The sequence below is a fragment of the Myxocyprinus asiaticus genome, chromosome 11 (genome assembly GCF_019703515.2).
Source record: "Myxocyprinus asiaticus isolate MX2 ecotype Aquarium Trade chromosome 11, UBuf_Myxa_2, whole genome shotgun sequence".
NCBI lineage: Eukaryota > Metazoa > Chordata > Actinopteri > Cypriniformes > Catostomidae > Myxocyprinus > Myxocyprinus asiaticus.
In genome coordinates, this window is record NC_059354.1 from 25,055,512 (window position 1) to 25,083,146 (window position 27,635).

Genomic DNA, 27,635 nt, shown 5'->3' on the forward strand with positions numbered 1-27,635 from the left:
TAGCCCCAAAATAAGCCCTATCATGTTACCGGCATCATCAAAGAAATTCAAAATTATTTTCTGCATTAAAACACCTCCAGCACAAGCACAAACCCCTGACTTAAGCCCAGTGGAACTCCTTTTGCTCCTTTACACTTTCTATTCAAAGATAGCCAAACAAACCAACAACCTCAATGGATTTTGCAGATGCATCCCAGGATAAATGAGCCTTTAAGAATTGAAAGCTCTATAAACAAACAAGCCTTTAGATGTTTACATTTCAAACACTGAGGTTTGTCTCCAAGGAGTTCAGGCTAGGTTCCAGTCATTTGGAAGCTGGAGGCAGGTATTATGATGGGTATTGCAGCATAGAGACTTTTGCTAAGATTTTTGCACCACAGTGGTGTGATTCTTTGTGATTTTGACCAGAACATATTGCAGTTGGTTCTTTTTCAATGTTACTCAAGAAATTAAGCATACCATTGTAAGAGAATTGTGTCCTAAGATCTTTAACCTGAATTTGGCGATTAACCTTATAAAGGGCAAGGATATAAAGGTAGCCTACCTCTAAATAATAAATAATAATAAATAAATAAAAAGAATTACTTTTGGGACACGCATTATACATTTTCATGTTTTTTTGCTTTTATTTTAAACTTTACAGCTTGTAGAAATCATGAAAATACATTGAAAGATAGACGCATTTGCCTCGAGGCCAGCTGCCTTCTTAAAAAATTCTGCCTTTTTACATTTAGGTAAAGATTGTGAATTGATGCTAGACTTTATATACAAAGTCGCATGTCCTCAGTATTTGCAGGGACCCCTTTTTCAATATTTTTCAAAAAAATTTGGATGGCACTTTATTTTACAGTATTGTTCTACATTTACATACTATATAATTATAACAACTACAGTAATTACTAGGTACTAATCCTAAACCTTACCTCAACACTAACCTTAACCCATATTAAGTACATGTAGTGACCTAATATTACTCAGTACTTTCTTGGGTAAGTACACTGTAAGTATACTGAAAGTACACATACTGTAAAATAAAGTGCAACCAAAATTTGTCCGACTCACTAATTGTTCCTCTCCCCCAGGATACAAAAACCTTTTTAGGGTTAAACTTGTTATGGATGCAGAGGCTGAAAAACATAGCAGTTTCTTCTGATTTTTTTTCTAAATGTCTCTAATGTTCAATCATCTTACTGTGACCCCTCTGTCCTTTTTCATCTTCGCTACTTCCTCTTCTCTCATGCAAAGGCAAAACACAGCAACTACACATTTGTGTGAAAATTGAGAACAAAATTGGGTCTGTTAGACTGTGATCTTTCCTGTGACAGATGGGTTTGGCTCAAATATGCTCAAATTCAGAGAAAACGGAGTGTGAAAACTGTATTAACTACAAAAACTTTGAAGCGATTTTTCGGTTTTAGTGTTGGTGTAGTTAGTGTGTTTTGCCTTTACAGGGCAGCATAAATACTCTGCCCTCTCTCTCTCACTCTCTCCCTCTCTCTCTCTCATTCAACCTTGAGGCCATTTTGCCGCTTCCTGTCACGGCTCATCAATCAAAATGCCTCCTGACCCATCTACCTCACTAATCTCCATATAATCCTACCATTACCATGGACGGGCTCATCTTTATGTGTCTAATGTGATTTCTGTTCATCCTCTCTGCCACCTTCCTCTCCCCAGCATACTCATATCATTATTTTTGTTTTTCCCCAAATAAATTATAATAGAAATCCCCTTCTGCCCCAAGGATGACCCACATTAAAACAGCACATTTATTTTTGAGCAACAGAAGGTTCACACACATCCCTCAACACACCTTTGTCTCATTTGATTTAGATCCCTCCAAGTTTGCCTAAGATTTACTTTTCATCAGCGGAGACCCCGTCTATATTAATAACATTGGAGGTATTTGACAGAGCTTATCATGAATGAGTTTCAGTCATGAATGAATTAATGGCTGCTGCCATAAAATGATTGCATTTTCCCCTCGTTCGGTTTGGAAATTGCTTAGTCTCTCAAACAGTTTGTCCCAAAGGCAAAAAGGGCAAATCTAAAGAGTCTGGTTTGTGATAACTACAATAATAGAAGTATGAAATCATTTTTAATGTTATTTTCTTTTTTATATTAAGCTGCAATATCAGAGATTTATTACTTAATAATGAACAAAATTCCATTATTGAACGAGTACATTAAAATCTGTGTTCAACACCCAGTCCTTGCCTTACCTCCATTCACTATGGTAAACCCACAATAATGATTTAAATTCTGAGCTGTCGGGTCGGATTTGGCGCAAAATCATATGCTTACGTCATTCATCCTTGCGTCTTTACATCATGTCCATGAGCCCAGAAAAGAAGCGCCGGCTTCTGTGTCATGTGTGTTGGCTGGGGAAGCTGCAGCATTTTCAGAACAGCAGTGGCAGGACAGCAGTCTAGATCAATGTTTAACTGTTAACTGTTTGGCGAAGTTGTTTACTTGTTATGTTTTCTGGTAGGACTGTTAAAGCTAATATTGGCTGTCATGTTTTAATGAATCGAACACTAGTCAGTGAAAATTGTGTTTACCGAACACAATGTGTTTAATAGGCTACGGTTTCCGGTGAAATTATGGTAACATGTTTACTAAAATTCAAGAATTCAAGACTGAGTATTTTATAACATTGCTGTAGTTTCACGGGTCCCTATGTGTGCCACTGTTTTCTAATTTTTCTACCCCATTCGCATTTGCACAAGTTGTTCTCACTTTCAATTGCCCTTTTAGCAGATATTCTGGTTTAACGACATTATAGGTGCAAGGTACTAAAAGGTTGTTCCCCATGAATGTATACTCATCTAAAGTTGTTAATAATATACAGATTTCATAGCACAGTCATGTGCATATTAATGAGTGTAATTATCTCTGTATTATAACTTTCCTGCCAAAGAAATGATTCAGGAAACTGTTACTGCAATTGTTATATTGAATACTTCTGCATATTAATTTCATTGTTAATAAAGTATATTTCATCCCCATCTTTTTTGAATCCTCGTTTTATGTTTTTAATTGAAAGTGTGTGCAGTGTGTACATTTTCTGCAGTGCATAGAACTACTATTGTAGTATAATGATTTACTTGCATTGTCCACAGAGGCTGTAGATTTTAATATGAAAATAATTAAGTGTGTTGCATTGAACTCTTATCATCCATATCACGAGTTTCATCTCTCAAATTTGGAATAAAGTTAGTAAAATACAAACATTAATGTGTGGTGGATAAACCACAGACTATAGTTAAAAAAGGATATTTATTGACAAAATATTATAAAAGTATTATATGAAAACAAGTATATAAGAATATATTGATGTATTTTGAGTTTAAATGAGCTAGTAATTTACTTCCCTGATGAAAAAGGTGTGTAGAAAAATAAATGTAGACTACAATGATAAATATAAACATAATAAAATCATGAAGATACGCTAAACAAGTGACCATGTACTAAAGCCATTCAACCAGCACAGTTGAGAATGGTTGAGTATAGTTATCTAACCATGCTGAGAATTCCAGGCCGAGAACGCTTTATAATCGGTCCGTGCCAAACTGTGTTCAAGTGGAAACGCTACTGTAACCATTCCATACCGTGCTCAGAAACGTTCGGCCCGATGGTGGAAAAGCGGCTAAACTCTGACACATGTTCCATATTGTGATCTGTACTGTTTGCTTCCTGGCCAGAGCTGTATGGGGCCATATTGAGCATTTAGTTAAATAGTATTCAGAGGAAAAACCATTTCATTTTATAACAGAAGGAATTACATTTATATTATTGAGTAGTATTAACAATTCAATTAAACACGTCATCCTTCAGTGTATTTTATTTCAAATATTAATAATTTTTCTTAATAATTCAAGGTGAAAAAAAATAAATACTATCTCAATGGCATTAGGTTCTGACAGGTTCACAGATCAACAGCTTATCAATAGGGGTTTATACAGTTAGGCTTATGATTTATATCTGTTGTGATGTTTTATAAGCCTGTTTCAGCAGGAGTGACACATACTGATAAACAGTGTGTCTAACTCCATGAAGACTGCAGTACAGTGCTCATGTTCACACTCAGTTTGAATGTTATGCACACAAATTCTGTGCACAGCCAGACACTTTTCTATAGTCTTCACCTCCCATTCCAAGTGGTACTCTGCCCATCTTTATCGCAGCAGCTGAAACGGTAAGATTAGATTATTCTCTTTCTCATTCCTCTAAGCTTGTTACCATGGTGATACCACAGCGACTGAGAAAGGTTCTCACACTGAGACGGCTGTGCAGCTGACTGTCATCACCTATGAAATGTGAGGTCATTAATTTCCCTCCAGTAAAAGCTGCAGAATATTTTATAACAGTCTGAGGCACAATTTAACAACTGTTCTTGTCTGAAAGATCAAACATGGTTGATTGCAGATGCAAAGACCAAATAAATAAACAACCAAAACATACAGCAGCTGTCAAGGGTGTGTAGGAGTGTGGACCCAAATGCAGGAATGAGGTATATATAATATTTATTTAAACAAACAATCAATAACAGAACAAAAACTCTCACGGGGGAGAAAATAACAAAACTGACCAAAAGACAAGAACAAACAGGATGCAGGACTTGACCAACCAACTATAGTTCACAAGACTAACAAAACGATCTGACAACACAAGAGGGAAGAGGGCACAATATATAGAGGAAGACACATTAGGTACAGGTGGAGGCAATCAACATAACAAGGACTAGACTAAGAAGCAGGTGTGGTTAGGGGAAAGAGGCGGCGCAAGGAGAGCACATGGCTGGCAGACATATACAGCCAAGTGCTCACAAAACAAAACAGAGACAAACACAGAACAGTCCAGCAGGGTTCGTGACAGTCTTGTCGATGACCACGGGGACCTAGAAAGACTTGTCGAGAGCCTTAGGGAACTGGATAGGCTCGTTGAATACAGGGAACAGGACAGGCTTGTCAACGGCCTCAGGGAACTGGACAGGCTTGTTGATGGCCACAGGGAACAGGACAGGCTTGTTGACGGCCACCGTGGTGGGGAGCGCCGGCAGTGACTGGGGAACAGCCTCCATGGCCGTGAGTGCCGGCAGTGACTGGAGAATGGCCTCCATGGCCGGGAATGCTGGCAGAGACTGGGGAACGGCTTCCGTGGCCGGGAGTGTTGGAATCGGCAGGTGAACAGCCTCCATGGCTGAAGATGCCGGCAGCAACTGGGGAACGGCTTCCGTGGCCGAGAGTGCCAGCAGCAACTGGGAAACGGCTTCCATGGCTGAAGATGCTGGCAGCAACTGGGGAACAGCCTCCGTGGGTGGAAACGCTGGCAGCGACTGGAGAACGTCAGAGAGAATGGCCGCCACCTCCTGGCTGTCAATGGCAACGGGCTCAGTTGACAGGCCAGGCTTCTTTCTCCTCCTTTTCTGGATGGTTGGGAGCATTGATGCAGGAATGGCCGCTGCCTCCAGACGGTCGGGAGCACTGCTGCAGGAACGGCCGCCACCTCCAGGTGGGTCGGCAGTGCGAATGGCCGCTGCCTCCGGGTGGATCAGCAGCGGGAACGGCCGCCGACACACCTCTTCCTCCTCCTCTGTGTAGTAAGGAGATCGGCCTCTGTACTAACAGCTGGTGAGAGGTATCACTATCCCTGGGCTTGGGTGAAATGAGGGAGACTCCTGAGACAAAAAAATCCCATTGAAGCGCTAGTTTAATTATCTCGCAAAGATTCCCTTTCTCACCCCCAACTGGAATGCAGGACTTGATGGGCTCAGCCAGACCCGCCACAAAAAGGTCAATGAAGCAGGCCTGGTTATAGCCCAAGCCCGAGGACAAAGCTAAAATCTCCAGTGCATACTCCTCACCGACTGGTCTCCCTAGCGGAGATTGAAAATCCTTGCAGGGGGAACTTGGTGATGCACAGCGGAGGGGGGTTTACAAAGAAAGCCAACACACCTTGGGTCCAAGTCTGGTCAGAACGTTATGTCAAGGGTGAGTGAAGGAGTGTGGACCGAAACACAGGAATGAGGTAAATAAAATATTTATTTAAACAAACAATCAAAAACAGAACAAAAACTCTCACGAGGGAGACAAAGACTGAACTGGGTAAAAAAGCAAAACTACACAATACAAAACAAAAACTCTCAAAGGGGAGAAAATAACAGGAGAAAGCAAAAACTGGCAGAATAAAAACAACCAAAAGACAGAAACAAACAGGATACAGGACTTGACCAACCAACTATAGTTCACAAGACTAACAAAACAATCTGACAACACAAGAGGGAAGAGGGAAGAGGGCACAATATATAGAGAAACAAAGGTTAGGTACAGGTGGAGGCAATCAACATAACAAGGACTAGACCAACAAGCGGGTGTGGTTAGGGGAATGAGGCAGAGCAAGGAGAGCACATGGCTGGCAAACACACACATCCAAGTGCTCACAAAACAAAACAGAGACAAAAACAGAATAGAGCAGCAGGGGTCGTGACAGCAGCTTGTCAAAAGCCACCTTAAGGACACCTTCATGTGCGAGTCTGTATTGATTATAGAAAATCTACCAACATAATAGATCCATGACACAGAGCTAGATACACAGTAAATGAATTTCATTTAATATGAACAGAAATAATGAAGTGCTGGTGGAGCCATACCACTGCAGTTTTGACGTTATACAGCGATTAATCACTGAATAAGATCAGACCATTTCTTTGTTTGCAGTGATGGAACAAAGTTGTTTGTTCCTCAGTTCTCAAACTTAAAGCATGAAGAAAAGCACAAAAAAACAAACAAACAAAAAAACAAGCGGTGAAGTGAAAAAAGGAGTCAGCCTGGTATCAGGATGTTAACTCTGAGTTATTCGCATATAGCGTGGGAAATTATACGTGCGGATATAAATCCATTTGGCGGAGCTACATTGATGTGGCCAAGTGTAAATGGAATGTGCATATTCAATCGGATAGCAATATGATTAGTAAAAAACGCATGAAGTGACCAAGTGTATATACCCCATTTGTTACAAAACTTCATATGAATCAGAATTTATAAATACCAACTTTTGGATTATTTGCTAAAAAAAAAAAAAGGTGAATTCAACTAAATTAAAGGTGAAGTGTATTATTTTTTTTTATTGTAAATACTATTAAAAATAACAATGAGGCTTCTGTGGTGCTATCAAAACATTGCACTGTTTGTTAAAATATCCCAACCAGAATTGTTAATCAACTATAATGACAAGTTCCATCATTACCAACATAGTCCAACGATTCCCAAAACTGTAGTTCCAACTAACATTCGCAAACAGCATCGCAAAGTTGTGTGGCTGGATCTACAGTTTTCCACCTGTTGTTAGAAGGACAGTTTTTTGTTAGTTTACTGTATGGACATCATTTGACATCACTGAGGCTTCTATATCTTTCATTCCATATATATCTTTCATTGTGTCAACGCTTTGACCATGTTTACATGCACTTTAGAAAATGTCTTATTCCGGGGTTTTGCAGAAAGTGGTGTTCTGGAACATCATGTAAATGTGAATGTAGCCTTCCTTACGCCCTTTAAGGGATAAAAGGCTGTTAAGAGAAAGCACTTTAACATATTATTTTCTTTCAGAGAACACGGCTTATGTGTCCATATTAACGCATAAGTGGCATTCTTATATGTTTTTGGAGAGTGCGCATGTGCGTATATTGCAGCACAATTTTTCTGTCGCATTACACAGTGAATGTCGCTTCCGTGTCTTCAGCAGCTTTCTTGCATTAAACGGCTTTCTGGTATATGTGTAATGAGCTTTTATAATTTGATATCCATTTGATCTCTGCAGAAGTTCTTACGCCACCCCCTGTGTAACAGCATTAACTCTATATTGTTGAACCAATGTGGTTTGAATGATGGATGTATGACATTGTACACTTCCTACATTTACGGGAAAAGGTTGTGACCAGCTAGTCAATTTCTCCAACAATACTTTGTATTATGGTGGTTAAGCAGTGCATTACGTTGATGTATGGAAAATGCACCCCTGCCTGAACTAGCAGCATTGCCTCAACCAGTGATGTGAGACTAGGGTGGGACTATCTGTTTGACCAACCAATGGCACATGGGGGTGACTGTTGGGGAAGCCAGTTAGAATTTTTGTTATACCATTATACACTTCACCTTTTATCAAGTATTGCTCGATAATGTATTAATCTCAGTGAACCGTGTAAATGGCATGTAGGTTCTCATACTGATGTAGCTAAGAAGCTAAGATTCCTAAGTGATTCTGGGGAGCTTAAGGGGTGTATTTTGCCTTTAGTATCCAGAGACCTTCAAGCCCAGAGGTCAAGCCATATGATTTATCTGCAGCCATTAAAATCCATTTGATTTTTATCACACCGATGGCACTGTGCTTACCTAAAAGTCATCTCTCTCTCTCTCTCTCTCTCTCTCTGGTCCATCTATAAACTGCAATAATTTCTTCCTTTATCGTTCCACCTTTCTATTCCTCCACTTCACTTATCTTTAATTTTATCAGACTTCCATTTCTCTTTCTCTCTGCCTTCCTTTCTTCACTCAAATTATCGTTGCTTTCATTCTCCCTGATCATTCTTCTTTTGTCTCTCTATCCATGTTTTCTCCTCTCCCCTCATCATCTTGTCTTCTGCAGCATCCCTGCTTCCATCTTTCTATTATTCTGGTCTACAAAGCTCTGCTCTCATCTGCTAACAGCCATTTATCCAAAAATTATCTACTAGGATTTGCACGAGTTTGAGTCACCTATGGTGAGTCAAATTTGATCTTAATGACTTGCTAATAGTTTCTGTTAGCCTCTGGCTCACAAATAATTAGTTTAAGGACAGTACATAAGACTTTTGGCTTGTATATGGACACTTTAAATGATTTGGCCATTACAGGTTATTTCACCAAGAAAATAACACAGCTACACTGTGACACATTATGGACAGTGAAATGTTCCTTCTGCTGTCACCATTTATAGAACAAGTGCATCTGTAGTCATGTGGCCCACGACTAGTCGACACAGACCCAACTTGTCAACTCATGGCAGAACTATTCGATTAGTTGGTGCAACCCTTAATATCTACACATTCCTGATGGCATATTTGGTAAAAGAGAAGTTAAAAGGCAAGAAATTCAAACTCTGTTGCTTTCAACTAAAGTTCTACCAGACAGTTTAACATGATGTGGATGAATGAAACCCTTCACAAACAAATATACCAACCTGTACTTGTGCAAGCTGCTATTCACATGCATAAAAGGCAAAACCACCATCTAGCAAACACAAAATGGCTGTCAAAATAATACCATAATAATCACTTATATGCAGAGAGATGTTACTGCTGTACTGCTTAATTAGCAGATGTGGCTATGCTGGTCGTGAGAGACAAATAAAAGGGTTGACTGAAAGACAAAGCGATTAAATCAAAGGTGACTGACACATTTCAAGTGATCCTAATATACTGCTTTAGTTGCAAAGTGTTCTTCCGTCCATCAGACATCACAATTTGGGTGGAAGAGTGCAATAATTCCTTTTCTCTAAACAATAAGTGAGTGGGTATGATTTAATCTCACTTTCAGTGGGTGGCTTGAGGAGGAGAGCAGCTGACTGCTGACAGACTGAGAGGAAGTGAGGGTGTGTTTATGAGTATCAGCTGGGGAGATGTGTAAACAAGTGCACAGTGAGTTAATGAGAAGGATACAGAAACAATTAGGTGTCTACTGTAAATGGGAATATTTTGAGAACTTTCTTACCTTCATCTCCTGATCCAGAACCAGCATCTGTAAAACACAAAAGCAGATCAATGTCTCCTATTTAAAATTCAATGGTTCACAAAGCCTACAGTACATATCATTTTAGTTCATTCCATAGGCTATTTCATTTGGTTAAACAATTTGCACTAGTAGAATCTTAATTTTTGAATTAATAAAAAGTTCACACAAATGTTATTTGTCAGGTTATTGAGCCAATAGCGTTATGAGTTCTGCGCCTGCGCACACCTATACTGGATTTGACTGATGCCAATAAACAGTACAAGATGTGTTCAGAGTTAACTCTGATCTGGTTGTTTTTCTTACTGTTTGTGTAAGTGTAAAAACACAACAAAATTGGTGACGAGGATGTACGTGACCCAGTTGTCCAACAGAAACAATGAATAAAAACAGGGCAAAAGGGACTTGTGTTAGGCCTACCCCAAAGTTATGCCATCTAGCTTGCTGCTGTTGGAGGAAGGACACGTACCATAAAGTGAGTAAAGTGCAACAGAAAATGTGTAAATATATTAAAGAGAGATATTAAAACAGACTGAAACAAAGAAAGTCAAATATCTGGAATTGTTGGACAAATGGATGCTTTTGACAGTACGGTCGAAGACTGGGCAACATACAGTATGTGGAGAGAGTTGAGCAGTATTGTTTAGCCAATGACATTGCGAATGAGAGAAAAGTGGCCATTCTCTTGAGTGTAATGGGTGCTAAAACATACAACCTCTTGCGCAGCTTAACTGCACCAGTAAAACATTTGAAGACATCATGGAAGTGTTGCAAATGCATTTGAATCTAAAGCCCTTGATCATAGCCGAGCGCTTTCGCTTCCATAAGCGTAATCAACAAAAGACTGAGTCGTACATGGCCGAGCTCCGAAGACTGGCAGAGCATTGCCACTTGGCAATGGGTTGTCCGATGCGCTCAGAGATAGGCTTGTTTGCAGTCTGCACAGCAAGAGCACGCAAAAGTGGCTGCTTACTGAGAGAGAGCTCACTCTGACGCGAGCATTAGAAATTGCTGTTTCTATGGAAACAGCCGCAAAAGACACTTTCGAATTGCAAAGAAAGGTGACAGCTGAATGTCATGTAAACAAATTTGCAACAAAACGGAGTGACACAATTCCAGCTTGTTTCAGATGTGGTAAAAAGTCACATGGTCCTGCTGAATGCTGGTTTAAAGAGAAAGAGTGCAGACAATGCCACAGGAAAGGACACATACAAAAAAATGTGTGCAACAAAACAAATTGACAAACAGATGAAAACATTTGCAAAACGAAATAGAAAGGTAAATGAATTGAATGAGCCAGATTCTGAAGATTCCGTTATGGCAGGCTTGTCATGCATAAAGCTGCATTCTCTTAAAGAGACAGACTGGAAAATCATCTGGGTTGAAGGAGTAAAATTGAATATGAAACTATACACAGAATCAGCACTGTCAATCATATCACACAAGGATTACAAGGAATATTTCCCCAACATGAAACTGAAATGCACAGCAGTAATTTTGAAGACATACACAGCAGAGAAAACTGCGCCAGTGGGAAAATCAAGGTCAGAGTTAAATATGAAAATAAAAGGTGCGTATTGGACCTGTATGTGCTGCAAAAAGTTGGAGTTACCTTATTTGGACATGAATGGCTTAGGAACATTCGGCTAAACTGGCAGTCCATAAAACTAATGTAAGTTACCCCCAAGGCAAACTCATGCTCTGTACAGGACAAATTAGAGTGCGTGTTAGCGCAGTCTGGCCAAGTTTTCCAAGATGGCATTGGAACACTGAAACACATCAAAGCAAAGCTTGCCATTGAGAGTGATGTGCAACCAAAATTTCACAAGGCATGTCCGGTACCATATGCAGTATGCACTAAAGTGGAGGCCGAGCTCAAACGGCTGGGGGACCAAGGAATTCTCTCTAAAGTGGACTGGTCTGACTGGGCTACACCAACAGTACCCATAGTATGAATCTGTGGTGACTTTAAGGTCACAATTAACCCAGTTCTGCAAGCTGACCAGTATCCATAGCTTTGGATAGAGGACATTTTAGCGTCACTATCAGGTGGCCAATGCTTTTCAAAAATCAATCTGGCTCAGGTGTACTTACAAATGGAGATTGAAGAGTCCGCAAAGAAGTATTTGACGATAAATGCACACAGAGGGCTTTTTTGCTACAATAGACTTGTTTTTGGGGTGTCGTCGGCCCCAGCAGTGTGGCAAAGGGCCATGGATCAAGTTTTGCTAGGTATTCCAGGCACACAATGCTATTTGGATGATATCATAGTCACTGGCCATGATGACAATACTCACCTTACGCCTAGCTTGTGATGCTTCGCCATATGTAATTGGTGCTGTATTGTCTCACAAGATGACTGATGGATCTGAGAGGCCAATCGCATTTGCATCTAGGTCCTTGACTGGTGCAGAATGCAAATATGCCCAGATTGTTTGAAAAAGGCTAAGCTTGGTGTGGGGAGTGAAGAAGTTTAATCAGTATTTGTATGGAAAATGCTTCACATTAATTACAGATCACCAACCCCTCATAGCAATTTTCAGCCCCAGCAAAAGTGTTCCAGCTATGGCAGTGGCATGACTACAGCGTTGGGCATTATTCCTTGGTGCTCATGGTTATACCATTGAGTTTAAGGGTACAAAGTTTCACGGAAATGCAGATGGACTGTTGCGTCTGCCCTATGAGACAACAGAGGATGCAAAAGATCACACCAATATGTTTGACATGACTCAAATGGAGACTTTTTCTGTTACAAATGCTCAAATTCAAAGAGAGACAAGGCATGATACAACACTGGCTAAAGTGTTTGACCAGTTTCAGGAGATCCACAACTCCCAGAAAACTCAAACCATCGTGAACAGCTTTCTGTGACACAAAGATGAATTATGTGAGGTACACGGGTGGTCGTGCCAAGACAAAGTCCTTAATGCCCTCCATAATGGACACTTGGGAGTTGATAAAATGAAAAGCCTCGTGAGAAGCTATGTTTGGTGGCATGGGTTAAATCGCCAAATCGAAGACCTAGCCAAGTCATGCCCAGGGTGTCAACAAACTCAGCGACAGCCCCAAGCAGCACCTCTGCACATGTGGGAATGGCCCACAAGTCCCTGGCAGCAAGTCCACATCGACTATGTGGGACCCTTCCTCGAAAAGATGTTCCTTGTATTAGAGGACACATACTCAAAAACCAGAAGTATTTCTGGTAAAAAAAACGCCACATCCACAAAGACTGTTGACCTGCTCCACACATTGTTTTCCCGCACTGGCTTACCAGAGCAGTTGGACAGTGATAATGGTACACAATTTACCTCAGAGGAATTCCAGTCATTCGTTAAAGGAAACAGCATTAAGCGCATAACATCTGCTCCTTACCAGCCAGCAATGAATAGCTTGCCTGAACACTTCATTCAGTCTCTAAAACAGTCTCTGAAAGCTATGGAATGAGAGAGAGTACCACTGCAAGAAAAAAATGCAAACTTCCTCTTGGCCTATAGGAACTCTGCTCACTCAACCACTGGTCAGTCTCCAGCCACACTCTTCATGGGAAGAAGTCTTTGTTCACGTTTAGACTTACTAAAACCTGACCTGCGCCGACACATGCAAACTAAGCAGTGTGGCCAAAGACCAAAACAGTCACCACTCAGAACCTTTCAAGTAGGTCAAAATGTGCTTGTCAGAGACTACAGACAATCACACCCTAAATTATTCTGTACTAGTTGGTCCAAACACTGTGTGACGCAGACACATTGATCAGCTGTTGGATGCTACAACACAGATGAATACCTCTCAAAACATCGCAGAGAGCGTGGAAACCTCACAATCCTCAGATGAGTATGCTCTCATAACACCAGAGGCTCCACCAGAAGCCACTGACCTAAATCAACCAGAAAATGTTGAACAGTCCAGCTCACAACCTGTTACTCAGGATGCACCATATTTTGAGATATGGTGTATGTTATGTTACATTTAAATATACTGGAAATGTTTAACTTACACATGTTGTTGAAAATTTCAAGTTAGTGTAGCTTGATGATGGAGTACATCAAGGCTGGAGGGGAGGAATTTTTATGTTTTGAGCCAATAGCATTATGACTGCCAAAAATAGACGAAAAGTCACGTGATGGGAGACATTGGCTCTGATTAGCACTGATTTGTTCAATAAGCTGTCAATCAATCAATATGATAATCCCCGCCTCTCATGCTCTCATTCCTCGCAGTGGGTCTCCGCAGGTCGCTATGAATGGGAAGAACTGTTATAAGAGGAGAAACTATTTGCACAGTAAACAACTAACAGACATGGACAACAGCACTTCTAGTCACTTCCAATCAAAATGAACTTGAAATGACTTGAAACATGAAATGGTGTACTAGTGAGCCACTTGAGTGCTTGCTCTTAAATGTGGCAGCTCGTGCCTTCATGAAACCTTTAGCAGAGTTTAGCAAGGAGTAGATAACAAATAATCCAAAATAAGATGACTATAAATAAAACAGTCAGACAGAACTATACATGAAATATGCTTGTTGCTGTATTCTTGTAGGTATTGTTTTTTTAAGCAATGTAAAAATAAAAATTATATATGAGTCTTTGATTTGACTTGATTTAATAAACAGTTTTAATATGAACTTACAAAAATATTAATATTTCATGCTTATTTACAGTGTAAGTTAAAAGGTGCAGAAGTCTGATATATGGCAATTAACATTTATAGTTCATTTAGTCTGGGCATATACTGTATGTACATAGCCTATTCAAATGATAGGATAATAAATTATGATTTAAGGACAATATGTGTTGTATATAGGACAGCAGCCATTGTTAGTGTTTTGTTACTTTGTTAATACGTTGTTGCATTTTTGAGCAATTATGTGACTTTTTTACATCATACATATATTGTTATGTGACCTACTTTTTATATCATATGTTGTGATATATCAGATTATAGATTTGTATGGGTTTAATCTGAAAGCCATGTAAATATCAACTGGAACTGAATAGGAATTTACATTGGACTTACATTGGACATTGGAAAAACAAAACCCTGAGATGGCATTCTGCCTCCTCATTTCAAATGTCCACCACACGCCACAGCTCTAGACATACCATTCCAATAGTCTGTACGGAGATGTATTTATTTATAATTGAACTATGGAAGGACCATTGGTGGATCTGTAACCCATCTGGCCTCTGTAGGCAGAAGCAAGCTTCACAAATGCTGCAAGAGGGAGATATTACGAATGCTATCAGGACATGCATGGCTCAGCTTTAGGTTTACAAAAGTAAAAATTGGTAAAACATTTTAACCGGTTTATCTACTGTACTTGTAAGTTTCTAGAGAACATGATTATACTGAACTGCTCTTACCAAATTCAGGGGTGAATTGAGTTTACTGAACAGTTGTGGTACTTTTACATGCAGTATTTCAGCACAAAAACCTGCATCTTGTTCACTAAACTTCCATACATCCAGTTTAACCAGGTGCTAAATGTGCTAGAATGGTACTGCGGTAGAGTTCTGCATGGGACTGTTTTTTTCATCCTGTTCCCGCCCGCACCCACAAGTTTCTATCCCGCACCCGAACGCTCCCGCTGAATTTTACTCCATGTTCACCCGCTCTCTGCCTGCAGTTATCTTCTTCCCGACAAACAAATAACGTTTTATTTTCAGTTATTGTCATTATCAGATAACACATGACATGAAAACCATTTGACTTGCCTGAGGTTGGTTTCTTAACACTTAAATTGACAATTTTCCAGTTCAAGTTTCACATCCTTTGAAGACACAGTTTGTCCATGCTTTGCTCTGCCATTCTTGTAAAGCTCCATTGACTATAGCCTGCTCTAAATGTTTTATGAACATTTTTACGTTGGAATTTCTGTTTATTGTTATCAAAATTAAATTATTTGTAAAATAAAATAATAATTATTCTTTTTTTACTTTCATAAATCAATAAAATAAAAAATAGATACCCACATCAGATTTTTCAGGCTCTTGTCTGACCGCCCGCTCCCACACACAACTCATGGACGTACCATCTGCTACCACCTTCAACTCAGAAATGTAATCCCGCGCCACAAGAAATCTGGTCGTGTCCCGTGGGTCTTGCTGGAGTTACGTGGGAATACAGACCTCTACACTGCGGTGTGAGTACCGCATTATGTAATTCGTTTGAGCGCAAATACACCTATCATAGATTGTGCCTTTCTCACAAAACTCAAAACAATTTGGTTGGCCCAATAAGTTCTGCACTATTAACAAATAGCACTATTTGCAAAAAATGCACCTTTCCCCCTTGAGCGTTTCTCTGTCCAATTATATCTCGATATTTTTCAGCCTATTTCAGGATATTTTATATATATCTTGATAATTGTTTCTTTGCTCAAAAATTACATCAAAATGATTTTAAATCTGAATTTTTAATTCATCCTAAGCTATTTTAGCCAGGTAGGTTCAAAATGTTTAATGAAATACAAATCTAGTTCAAGATAATGAAGGCATGTTTTCCCATAGTGTTTTACTAAATGAACACAAGGAAGAATGGTATTTATTTATAATAAATATAATTCATATGCACCAATACAACAACATAGTAATAAGAAAGCAATATTTATCTACAAATATTTTTACAACAAAAAATGTGTGAATAAAAATGGTGTGCCAAAACTATAACTTCACTCACTTATATTTTGAACCCAGTTGAAAATTATTTATTATTGTCCAGTCAAGTTTATTATTTTAATATGATACCAAATTATTATTATTATTCTAAAACCGCTGAAAACAGCTTATTATTAGCCCCTCACGCAAACACAGAACAACGCATCACCTGTCACTCCTTGAGTGTTTTGCTGTCCGACCAGGGCCCCCCGAAATCTGAAAATGAATAATTAGCCATCCTTGCATTCTTAATGCAATATTCTTGATAAGAAAACCTAAAACCTAAAGATTAAGACAAAAAAAAAACAAAAAAAAAAAAACACATTTATTAAACAGAAACAAGGAATTTGTCCTGAGGTATCAGGGTCAAAAGTAAAACAAAGTCTTCCACAAATTCTAAAATTCATGAAGTTCCCTGAGTACATCAAAAACCTATTTCACAGAGAGGCTGGAAGAGTAAAGCGAGATGAACAGTTGGTTTCTCCACACACTGCTTCCTGTGAGACTGGCCTCTGCTGAGTCTGCTGGCAGAGAACAATGACAGCAGCCTTATTAAATATAAGAGACCTTTGTTCCTCACACAGAGGTATCAGAGTTATCTTCTCTGCCTTTGTCATTTATTTGGGAGAAACTATGATTAGGTGACTTTGCACTTTCCTCTGGCTCCCATGATGTTGTGGGTTGAGCGGAGTGGAGCTCTGGGCTCAAAGGCAGATGGTCTCTGTCAGCAGAGACACATGCAGCTGTGATTTAACACACCTTGGATGCTGTTACAACACACAATTAACAATTTAAAGAACAGCGAGCTTGACTGACATGTGAGCATCATGTAACATATTGGTCCCAGGTAGGGAAGTGGAAAATGCCATATTTTCAAATTTGACAAGACTGTGGGTTGCCTGAGCAACTAGTAGACTAATCTGTCTTAAGGAATTCCTGTATAATTACACTGGTTTCAGGTTCACTCGGCCCTGATCAAACATGTTTCTTAGGAGACGTTTAACTAAGATGTGTTTTTGTGTTTAAACTAGGAGTACAACAAAATGGAAAAGAGTGTAGGTCTCGAGATGTTTTTAAAAGCTGTACTATTTTTCTTACTAATAACTAACTTGACATGTCAACTTAAAAATGCAATGTTCATAGCGAAACACAAAAAAATAAATAAATAAAAAATTAGAAAAAAAGAGCAAGATGCGACAAAACGGCCAAGGATGTCTATCTGAATGTGTAAAACATTAGCAGCAGTGCTTCAAAGGGGATTTATTTAAATGCATTTAAATGCCACGTCCACACGAATACATTTTGGTGTGAAAAAGTATCTTTTTCTCTAAGTTTTGGCCTTCCATCCACACTGAGATGCCGTTTTTGTCAGCGAAAATTGAGCTTTTCAAAAACGCTCTCCCAAGTGGATAAATTTGAAAACGCCGTCTTCACGTTGTAGTGTGGACTGGGAAAACGTAGACATTGGAAAATGATGATGTATTTGTTGTCATGTGACACAGTCATAAAATCCATTCAACTAAAAGAATCAAGATGGCGGCCTTTGTTTTAGTGGCGCTGCTGTGCCTGATTTCCTCTTTGATAGCGTTGTAAAAGATAAATATTACTTTGTACAACATTCACATTGCATTCCTTCAAAGGCGACAGGAAGTTTACTCAGAATTGGTGTTCAGCGATGGAACACGAGGACATTTGCATTTCAGACCACACATACAACGCCGATTTTTCCCATGCGCAGAAAGGGGACTCAAGCAACTTTTGGAAAATGCTTAAAAACGACAGTGTGGACAGAGAATGTTTTGAAAATGAAAACGTATTTTTCAAATGTATCCGGATTAATGTAGACGTAGCCAAAGATGCAATTTTTCTTAAAACAAACAAACAAACAAAAAAAAAACATTAAGGAAAAAAATCTAGATAAACTAGTCGGTTGTTGGATGACCCATCCATAGTATCTGGTTTTGAAACAGGTACAAAGTATTAATGATAAAACATGTACTGACATGCCTATTAATCCTTAGGGGTAAGCATATATGGAAATGTATTTCAAATAGTGATAGTCACTGCTGACCATGTGGGTAAAATAAAGATTTCAATAAAAAGTTTTTTTTAACATGAAATACCTTATGCCTGCAGAGAAAAGCTACATCAGCACTGGTGGAGTATGTTATGCAGAATGTCTTAACCTCAAATTCCAGTGTCAAAAATGAACCGCCTTCTCCGCTCTACAGTTACACACCACAAAGCTAATGGCTAGCTGCCCTAGTGTCACTAAAAACTTAGTATAAGCGCTAGCCCGTCTCCTTCAGTGACTAAGCAGCGCATTATTCACACTGATCTTACAGCAGCACGCCAGTAAACTCACTACCATTCGTGAGGTAAATAGACTGACTTTATTTCTTCAGTAGAGCAATAATGGAGATGTCGGCCACCATTCACTATCATTTCATGGAAAAAAAAACATGCAATAAAAGTGAATGATGACTGAGGCTGTTATTCCCTTACACTCTGACAAAACTCCTTTTGTGTTCAGTGGAAGAAATTAATGAGTGAATGAATGAACGTTACACTTATATAGTGCTTTTTTGACTCTACACTCAAAGCGCTTTACATAGTGCATAGGGGCTTCTCCTCAACCATGATGTGATGGCAGCCATAGTGTGCCAGTATGCTTACCACACACCAGCTGTTGGTGGAGAGGAGAGAGTAGAGTGAGAGTAGGGGGGATTTGGCCAGGACACCTACTTTTTATAAGAAGTACCCTGGAATTTTTATGACCACAGAGAGTCAGGACCTCGGTTTAACGTCTCATCCGAAGGAAGGTGCCTTTTTACAGTACATTGTCCCCGTCACTATACTGGGGCTTAGGACCCACACAGAACGCAGGGTGAGCACCCCCTACTGGCCTCACTAACTCCTATACCAGCAGCAACCATAGTTTCCCCAGGAGGTCTCCCATCCAGGTACTAGCCAGGCTCAACCCTGCTTAGCTTCAGTGGGTAACCAGTCTAAAGCTACAGATATGGCTGCTGGCATAGAAAGAAAGTTTGGAACAACATGAGGGTGAGTAAATGATTAAAGAATTTTCAGTTTTGGCTGAACTATCATTTTAATTCTGACAATGAACTAACCTAAAGTGAGGGATTGTAGTAAAAGTCTAAAGTGACCAACTTGATGTTTCTGACACCATGCCATTCTGGCAAATGCAGAATTGGTTTCAGCACCATGGACAGCATCCATAAACAGGTACAAAACAAAGAGGAAATCCTGGAGAAAGCAGTTGAGAAAGATCCAAACAAGGCAAGCTTTAGTTCCCACCACACAATTACTGTAAATAAAATGAGCTTTTAATACTTCTTCGGTTATTACAATCAATGTTTTATTTCCTGGTGCTCGAAGCAACTCACATTCAGTTATAAAACTGATGTATGAATGAAGACTGAGGTACAAGCTGCAACCAGCCACAGAAAAAAAGAAAATATCCCAGTGTGATATCTCTGTAGGTCATCTGTTTGCTGCTGGATCATTTGCCAGGGATTTAGTAGAGAGGAAATCAGTGTCAAAGAATTAGATGAGCTGGTACAAACATCAGAACTGTGAAACAGTCCATTTCTCTGTCTCTTTCATCCATGTCCTCAGCACGAGCAAGGATGCTGCGCTGAAAGTGTGGAAACCTTCTCTGGCAACAGGAGGGTTGAATTATGAGGCAATGTGTGTACATTGGTTTGATATCATTTAAAGGTCACATATCTATCTATCTATCTATCTATCTATCTATCCATCCATCCATCCATCCATCCATCCATCCATCCATCCATCCATCCATCCATCCATCCATCCATCCATCCATCCATCTTTTTCAGAGTTATGTCAGTCAGGTTCTTAAACTCAGTCCAGTCTGATCCGGACTCATTGCATGAATGTACTGAGTGAAATACAAACAAATCACAGAAAGGAAACCGCATAGAGACAGACAGTCAAACAAAGAGATGAGATATCATTTTCAAACACTCTTCTTGTTTTCTGCTGCTTGTTTCACTAAATTAGCTTTTACCTTCCAGAACACCTACAGACAGGTACATGCTCACACACATTCAGGTATAGATGAGAAACAATATCCTGCTGTGATTGAATTATGACTTTACCTGAAAACACACATACACACACACAAGCATATACAGCAAAAGGAAAACATTTCATTCTTTAGATGCTCTGTAAACACAAATACTCTCTTCCCACACACTCCTACTCTCTCTCCCATGAGATGCCTGGTTTAGGCACTGTTTAATGGAGTCTGACTCAGCAACTCCCAGAGCACCAAACATCTGCTTTACCCTCACCAATATACCATCTTACTGACCGCAGAACACATTTCTGCATATATAATGTGGTCTTTGACTGATTTGCCATTAACAAGCCACACTCACTCATTATAATGAACATAATATAACAGAAAAAGTAGGATGCTTGCTGTAATCATTTCCACAACAACCACAAACAAAGCTTGCAGTAATCAGGATGCTGATTCACCTTTAATTCTATGTTGTCGTTGGTTATTTACATTTGAAGAGAAATCGCTGAATGAGCTCATTTTTCTGCCCTGTATTCTGTCATTTTTCCTTATTGAAACATTAATTTTGGACGGGTCATAGCAAAGGGCTTGCTTGCTGCTACTTGCTAGTTGGGTAATATTAGGGGGGAAGGGAATTCTCATTCCAGAGAGCATGTACTTGGACAGAAATCTGTGTAGTGCAAGATAAATCATCAATATTTTTGGTCAGTAAACTTGAAAGAGAAAGTCTTTCGAGCAAAAAGCTAATTTTAATAGCATATATATCTGCTAAATGTTACTTAGGACAACTTTCAAAAGAACATTAGCATTTACAGATTGCTTTAAAGCAAATAGACATGGACTAAAAGCCACAAAACTTTTTTGATTTTGATTTAAAGGTGTCTTTAATGTAAAATTGGCTAACCTGATCAGATCTTTTTTTATTTCTCCCCTTTTCTCCCCAATTTGGAATGCCCAATTTCCAATGCGCTCTAGGTCCTTGTGGTGGTGTAGTGACTCGCCTCAATCCAGGTGGTGAAGGACGAATCTCAGTAGCCTCCGCATCTGAGACAGTCAATCCACACATCTTATCACATGGCTTGTTGAGCGTGTTACCGCGGAGACGTAGTGCGCGTGGAGGCCCACGCTATTCTTCGCGGCATCCACGCACAACTCCATGCCCCACCGAGAGCGAGAACCACACATTATAGCAACCACGAGGAGGTTACCCCATGTAACTCTACCCTCCCTAGCAACCGGGCCAAGGATGCTTAGTATACCTGACTGGAGTCACTCAGCACACCCTGGATTCGAACTCGCGACTCCAGGGGTGACCTGATCAGATCTTAAGAAAATAAAAACATTTATATGCCACGGTATTATTTCACAAATGTGGCTAAAATATGTTTGACTAAGAAATAACATGTTTAACACAACAAAGATATGAGTCTAAATCTGTTTCAGAATAAATAGGTCTAATAAATCTGCCTAAATAAATCCGATAACTTCATACCCTCAGTTATACATTTACAGGGTAAACGATTAGGCCATGGATTAACCTTCAAGCAACATGCACACTAAACACAAGACTGAACATACCGGCAGGGCAGGATCCTTCAGAGACCACCAGGATCTCAGTCTGCTGTTTGCAGGCGTCTCTTTGCAGAAAACACTCATTTTCATAATTTTCATTGTTGGAGCCGCACACGGGAACATAGTCATTGTTGCACTGAAAACAAGAAGAGATTTTAAACATTAGAAAATGTCTAATCTCCCAAAATTCAAATCAAAGATTATTAGTATGCAAAAAAAAAAAAAAAAAAAAAAGAATGGTCAAGAGCAATTATAAATTAACATAGTTTTCTACCAAGCAACTTGGTAATGGTCCTATGTGCATGAAGAGAATATAATAAATTACAATAAATAATTCAAAATACATTTAAACATACACATATTAATGGCATTGGGCCATATTCATGAAACACTAGTAGAACAGATTTCTGTGTAAATACGTAGCTCTTAAACACATTCTTACGTATATTGTCCCCTGGTAATAAAGGAACAATTTATGCAAGAATGTTTTACATATGATTTACACACACACAAAAAAATTGTTCTGATTGTTTTTCTTATTTATGTATAAGGCCGGTTTCAGAAGATCTTTGATAAACCCAGTGTTCTATTCAAAAAAAAAAAAAAAAAAAGAAAAAGTACAAACAAGCAAATAAAATGAAAACACAAATAAAATACATATTTCATGAAGGTGAGTCTGAGATGGAAAAAAAAAGTTCATTCTGTAAGAACATGTTTTTATGTATTCAGTAGAGAATGCAGCAGAAAACTGACCTAAATATCTCCCAGCTTCATTCTGATATTTTAGCAGCACCTCTTTATTTAAGGGTTTTGGATGAGCTAACAGCAGAGGATACAAAGAAGTGTGTGATGTGAATGTGAATAAAGCTACTGTGAGGGCTGAATTACAGTCTGCCAGCTACACTGCCCATGTTCCCAAACCAGCAGAAAAAAAGATGATTACAGTGTAAGAAAACACCAGGGAGGAATATCAAAAAATCTGGGCAAAACCTTAAAAAAATCTCACAGCTACGGTTTCAGGTTGTTTAAAACAGACACGAAAGAACTGTTTCCTGAAAAAAAAAAAAAGAGAATTTAAAAATCAGAAACATTGTCAATGTCTGGCTGATATGAATGAAGACAAACAAAATAAATCAAAGTGGAAGACAAAATATCTAGGTCAGTGAAACAAAATACTGATCAAATATATCAGTCAATCTCTTTAAAACCCAATAAAGTTGAACTTGAGAAAGTTGAGGTCTAGCTCAAAACCACTGGGTGGCTTGTTGGAAAATGAAACAGTTCTAAACCTCATGCAGGTATTTTGGAAGAGTCTGACTACACCACACACACATGCACCTGGACACACAGAGATACACTGTGTCTGGGTCCAACATGCAGGGTTTGTCTGAACCCTGGGGAGGCAGGTACAGTGCAGGGCTTCAGTGGACTGTCAGTTCATATGTTGGCTGAGGGACTATGTGGCTGTTGGCCAGCTGGTTGACAGGGGTCACAAGAATAACTGTGCCCATTGATTCTGGAGCGGGATTTGTACTCACTGTTTTATCAGCTCAGAGCAATCTTATGCAGGCTGAGAAAGATCTAAGCCAAAACTGGCAAGAGATCCAGAGAGAGGGGGAGTGAAATAGGAGAAAAAAATGAAAAGCTGGGTCTACAGGATGTTGATTATGGAATGGATGGATAGAAACATGGATGGATGAGAGGAAAAGGACAAAAGAAATGTAGAAAGAGTGTGTCTATACACGGATTTATTATGTTTTATAACATGACACTGTTGACTGCCTGATTGTTTGCGAGGATGATATTGCTTTTACACAACAGTTTTATAAACAAGAAGTTAAGTAATGTATGGTCATCCAGTCGTTACAGCAAAATAAACCCTGCAGGCTGATAAGATTGTATCAGGAGTTTTTTTTTGCTATACCATCCGGCTGACTGTGCATTATCTTGCTTATTACATGGCTTCCTACCAAATAAATAAATAAATGGACATGAAATCAAGGCCGTAACCATGTCTTGAACATTGGTCGTGGACCACACCATTTTTGGGGTGGGGGGTCGTGAGTGTTGAGATCACAAATATAATGGTCGTCTTTAGTTCTTTTTAAATTGTAATGATGAAGAATGCAATGATTTTCCTAACAAAAGGCTTTAAATGCGATAAAGGCCCAAAATTTTATAATTTTTGGTTTCAAAAGATACATGTATTTTTGAAGTTCACACAGTAAAAGACTCTGTATTGCTACAAATTTACTTGTTTCAGTCATCTATTCTTTCTCAAAAGGAAAGGCTAATATAATTTGAATTTCTTTTCGTCACTGATGTATCTGTAAAATTACCTTACTGTGTCAGTTGGCTGACAAAAAAATACACAAAATGATTTACTCACCCTCAAGTTGTTCACCCTCGTGCTTTTTCCAGTAAAATCTTGACACAATCTTTTCTTCAAAAAAACTTTACGCTGCTAATTTCCATACAAAAAAAGTTCATATTGACCACTGCTGTCAAGGTCCAAAGAGAACAAAAAAATCATCATTAAAATACCATAAAAGTAGTCCATACAACACAAAAATGCTGTATGTCCCCAGAAAACTTGGAATATAATGCACAAGTCATATGGACTACTTTAATGGTGTCTTTATACTGCACTTTACAAGTGCTTTATTTGTTCATTTTGAAGCTTGAGAGTTCCTGCTCACTATTGCTCTTCTATGGAACAGAGCTGCTAAAAATATATATTTTTATCCCCCCCCCCTTTAATTAATTAATTAAAGTTATGAATAAATTAGTTTGGAAATCTCAGATTGATTGTAAATTATTAACTAATAATATTTGCATTAAAAATATATGACACTGTCCTTGTCAGAACCTAAAAACACAATGGAAGTCACAAGTCATATGGACTACTTTCATGATATCTTCATGCTGCACCTTTAGTCCTAATCTAAGGGTTATAACAGGGCTGGAAATTGATTAAATAATAATAATAATAATAATAATAATAATAATAATAATAGATTCCTCAATTCCAAGGTGTTGGGAATCAAGAATCGACTCGAAACTTTGGAACTGACACCAAAACTCCAAAGATTCGATTCCGCTCGGGGCAATCTACAGATATGTATTTATTTCCTCTACCACTGTACTACACATTCCAGACACCTTAACAACACGAATTCAATTTACAAAAGGATTACAAAATGACTGCAGCTAAACGATCATCACATTGACTCAAAGCCATATGTAGTCCGTCAGCCATCAGTAAATCTGCTCTGTTTGTTAATATAAAGCAATCGTCAGTCGCACAAGCCCTTCAACACATCAGACAGCTGCTTTCCATACATTTATAGAATTATACGGTATTTTACTTTGGATTAAAGTAATAATCAAGTAAAACGCAGAATTTGTGACAGAAAACTGGCATACAATAACAACTTCCCCATGTTACAACTACAACACCTGTCTGCGACCAGGAGATGACAGAGGATGATCAAGTATAAGGCGAGTTATCTTCCAAGTTCTTATAAATAATCTGCAGGTTAAAGTTAAAATGATCAATGGGCTGCACTTATAAAAGCGAGTGTCTATAACGCTTCTCTAATCATTTTCAACATTTTGACTATTTTAAAATCTTTAGCATTAATTTTTTCATTAGCCTACATTTTATACAATTTTGTCAGATTAATATTTTTATTGGTTGATTATCAAACATAACACTGATCAAAGCAAAATATACATGCACAGAGTCAACCATTATCCCCCTTAACCCGCAGTAATTCCCTATCCCCCTCCCAGTCCTCAACCCCACCCCAACCTCCAACAAACATAACCATGGTCCAAGCCTGAGTATACACATATAAACATGAAATTAAAAAAAAAAAAAAAAAAAAGAAGTTTTTCACTTTTCATCGAGAACCTTCCAGAAAAGTAACTGTCCCATTTCTTACCATATTCATCTGATCTGCCAAGCTGTTTGTATGACATCTTTTCGAATGCTGCCACCCACCCATTCTTGAAATGAGGGAGAGCCAATTAACTTCCATCCACTGAGAATCATTTGTCTGCCAATCATTACACTAGTTTGGACTCAGCTTTTTGTATATTTGTCACCTACTTTAACAACTGCCCCATCACCAAATATACATAGTCTGGGGCAGAATGAAATTTGAGTATCTAAAACTCTAGGACTCTAGGACTTTTTTTATATATGATTTATTTATAGAATTCTCACAACAGAAAACAGCCAAAACAACACAACACACAATGAATAGGATATAAGAGAACTGTATGTAACATAATATAGAGTGTGACTAAAACAAGGTAAGCATTGGCTGGGTCCATGGAGCTAAGATAGAAGGGGAGTGACAAAGATACACCAAGGACAAAGACTTTAAAAGACATAAAAAAAATAAAAAAAAAATAAGCATACTAACAATATATAATGTGAGCTACTAACATGAAGATAACAGGGCTCAACCAAGAGATACAGGATAATGATGCAGTACAGGGGACCATTCAGTCAATGGAGACAGCATCCAGCTGCAGGGACTTAACATGCTCTTAAAAGGGTAACTAAATTTTAGAAAATTTTACCTTGGAGCCACGAAGGGAGTGTTTAATTCTTTCCAGTTTTACTAAGAATAGGGCATCTTTTTAGCCCAAGTAGTGCACAAATGTGCAGAGGCCAAAGGGTGGCACGTGGATAAGGTGTTGTATATCTTTCAGATGGCACCTCTTAGGTAAGGATTAATATTAAAAATTGTGTTGACAAGGGTAGAGGGCGGGATCGTGGGGAACCCAGGGAAGTGCTTACAGATAATGTCTTGAATCTGTAAGTATCTGAAAAAAATGGGTCAAAAGATGCAAATGTTCCGTCAATGTAAAGATGCTTAAAAGAGACAATCCCATGGTCTACCCAGGATGCAAAAGCCCTATCAGTGAAAGAAGGAAGAAACAGAGGGTTGGAGTGCACTGGGGATAAAAGAGGAGTTGTCTGTAATCCAAAAAGGTGCCTGAGTTGATTCCAGATCTTGAGACAATTTTTAACTATTACATTATTGGAGTACATTGATGGTGTTAACGAGAAAGGGAGGCACAGAAGAGACATTAAAGAGGAAGTGCCACATGCAGCCAAGGCAGGGGTTGGTTATTAAAACAACACCAATGTAACATATTTAGAATGTTTGCAGCCCAGTAATAGAACAAGTAGTTAGGTAATGCTAAACCACCCAACTCCTTGTTTTTTTTGTAGAATGCCTTTGTATTCTGGGAGGTTTTTTGTTCCAAATAAACTGAGAAATAGAGCTATCAAGAGAATGGAAAAAATGCTTTGGAATGAAAACCGGTACACATTGAAAAAGATATAGAAATTTGGGGAGCACGTTCATTTTTATACAGTTCATCCTGCCAGCTAGAGATAGAGACAACAGAGACCAATGGTGGAGATCTTGAGTCAGTTGATCCAGCAGAGGGGAGAAATTACATTTAAACAGGCCTGAATAGTTCTTGGTTACACAGATGCCCAAGTAAATTATTATTTTTTTTATTTTTTATTTTTTCACCCAATTTG

At 38.8% G+C, this 27,635-nt stretch overlaps 1 protein-coding gene across 2 annotated transcripts in view; it reads right to left on the bottom strand.

The window, feature by feature from the left end:
- Positions 1-27,635, bottom strand: part of LOC127448387 (tomoregulin-2-like) — a 101,810-nt gene that overhangs the window by 33,454 nt on the left and 40,721 nt on the right. For both annotated transcript variants that reach the window (XM_051710874.1, XM_051710873.1), the window contains exons 3-4: positions 22,073-22,202; positions 9,750-9,776 (exon numbers count right to left, since the gene is read on the bottom strand). In XM_051710874.1, the coding sequence (XP_051566834.1) occupies positions 9,750-9,776; positions 22,073-22,202 (157 nt within the window). The remainder of the gene's footprint in view (positions 1-9,749; positions 9,777-22,072; positions 22,203-27,635) is intronic.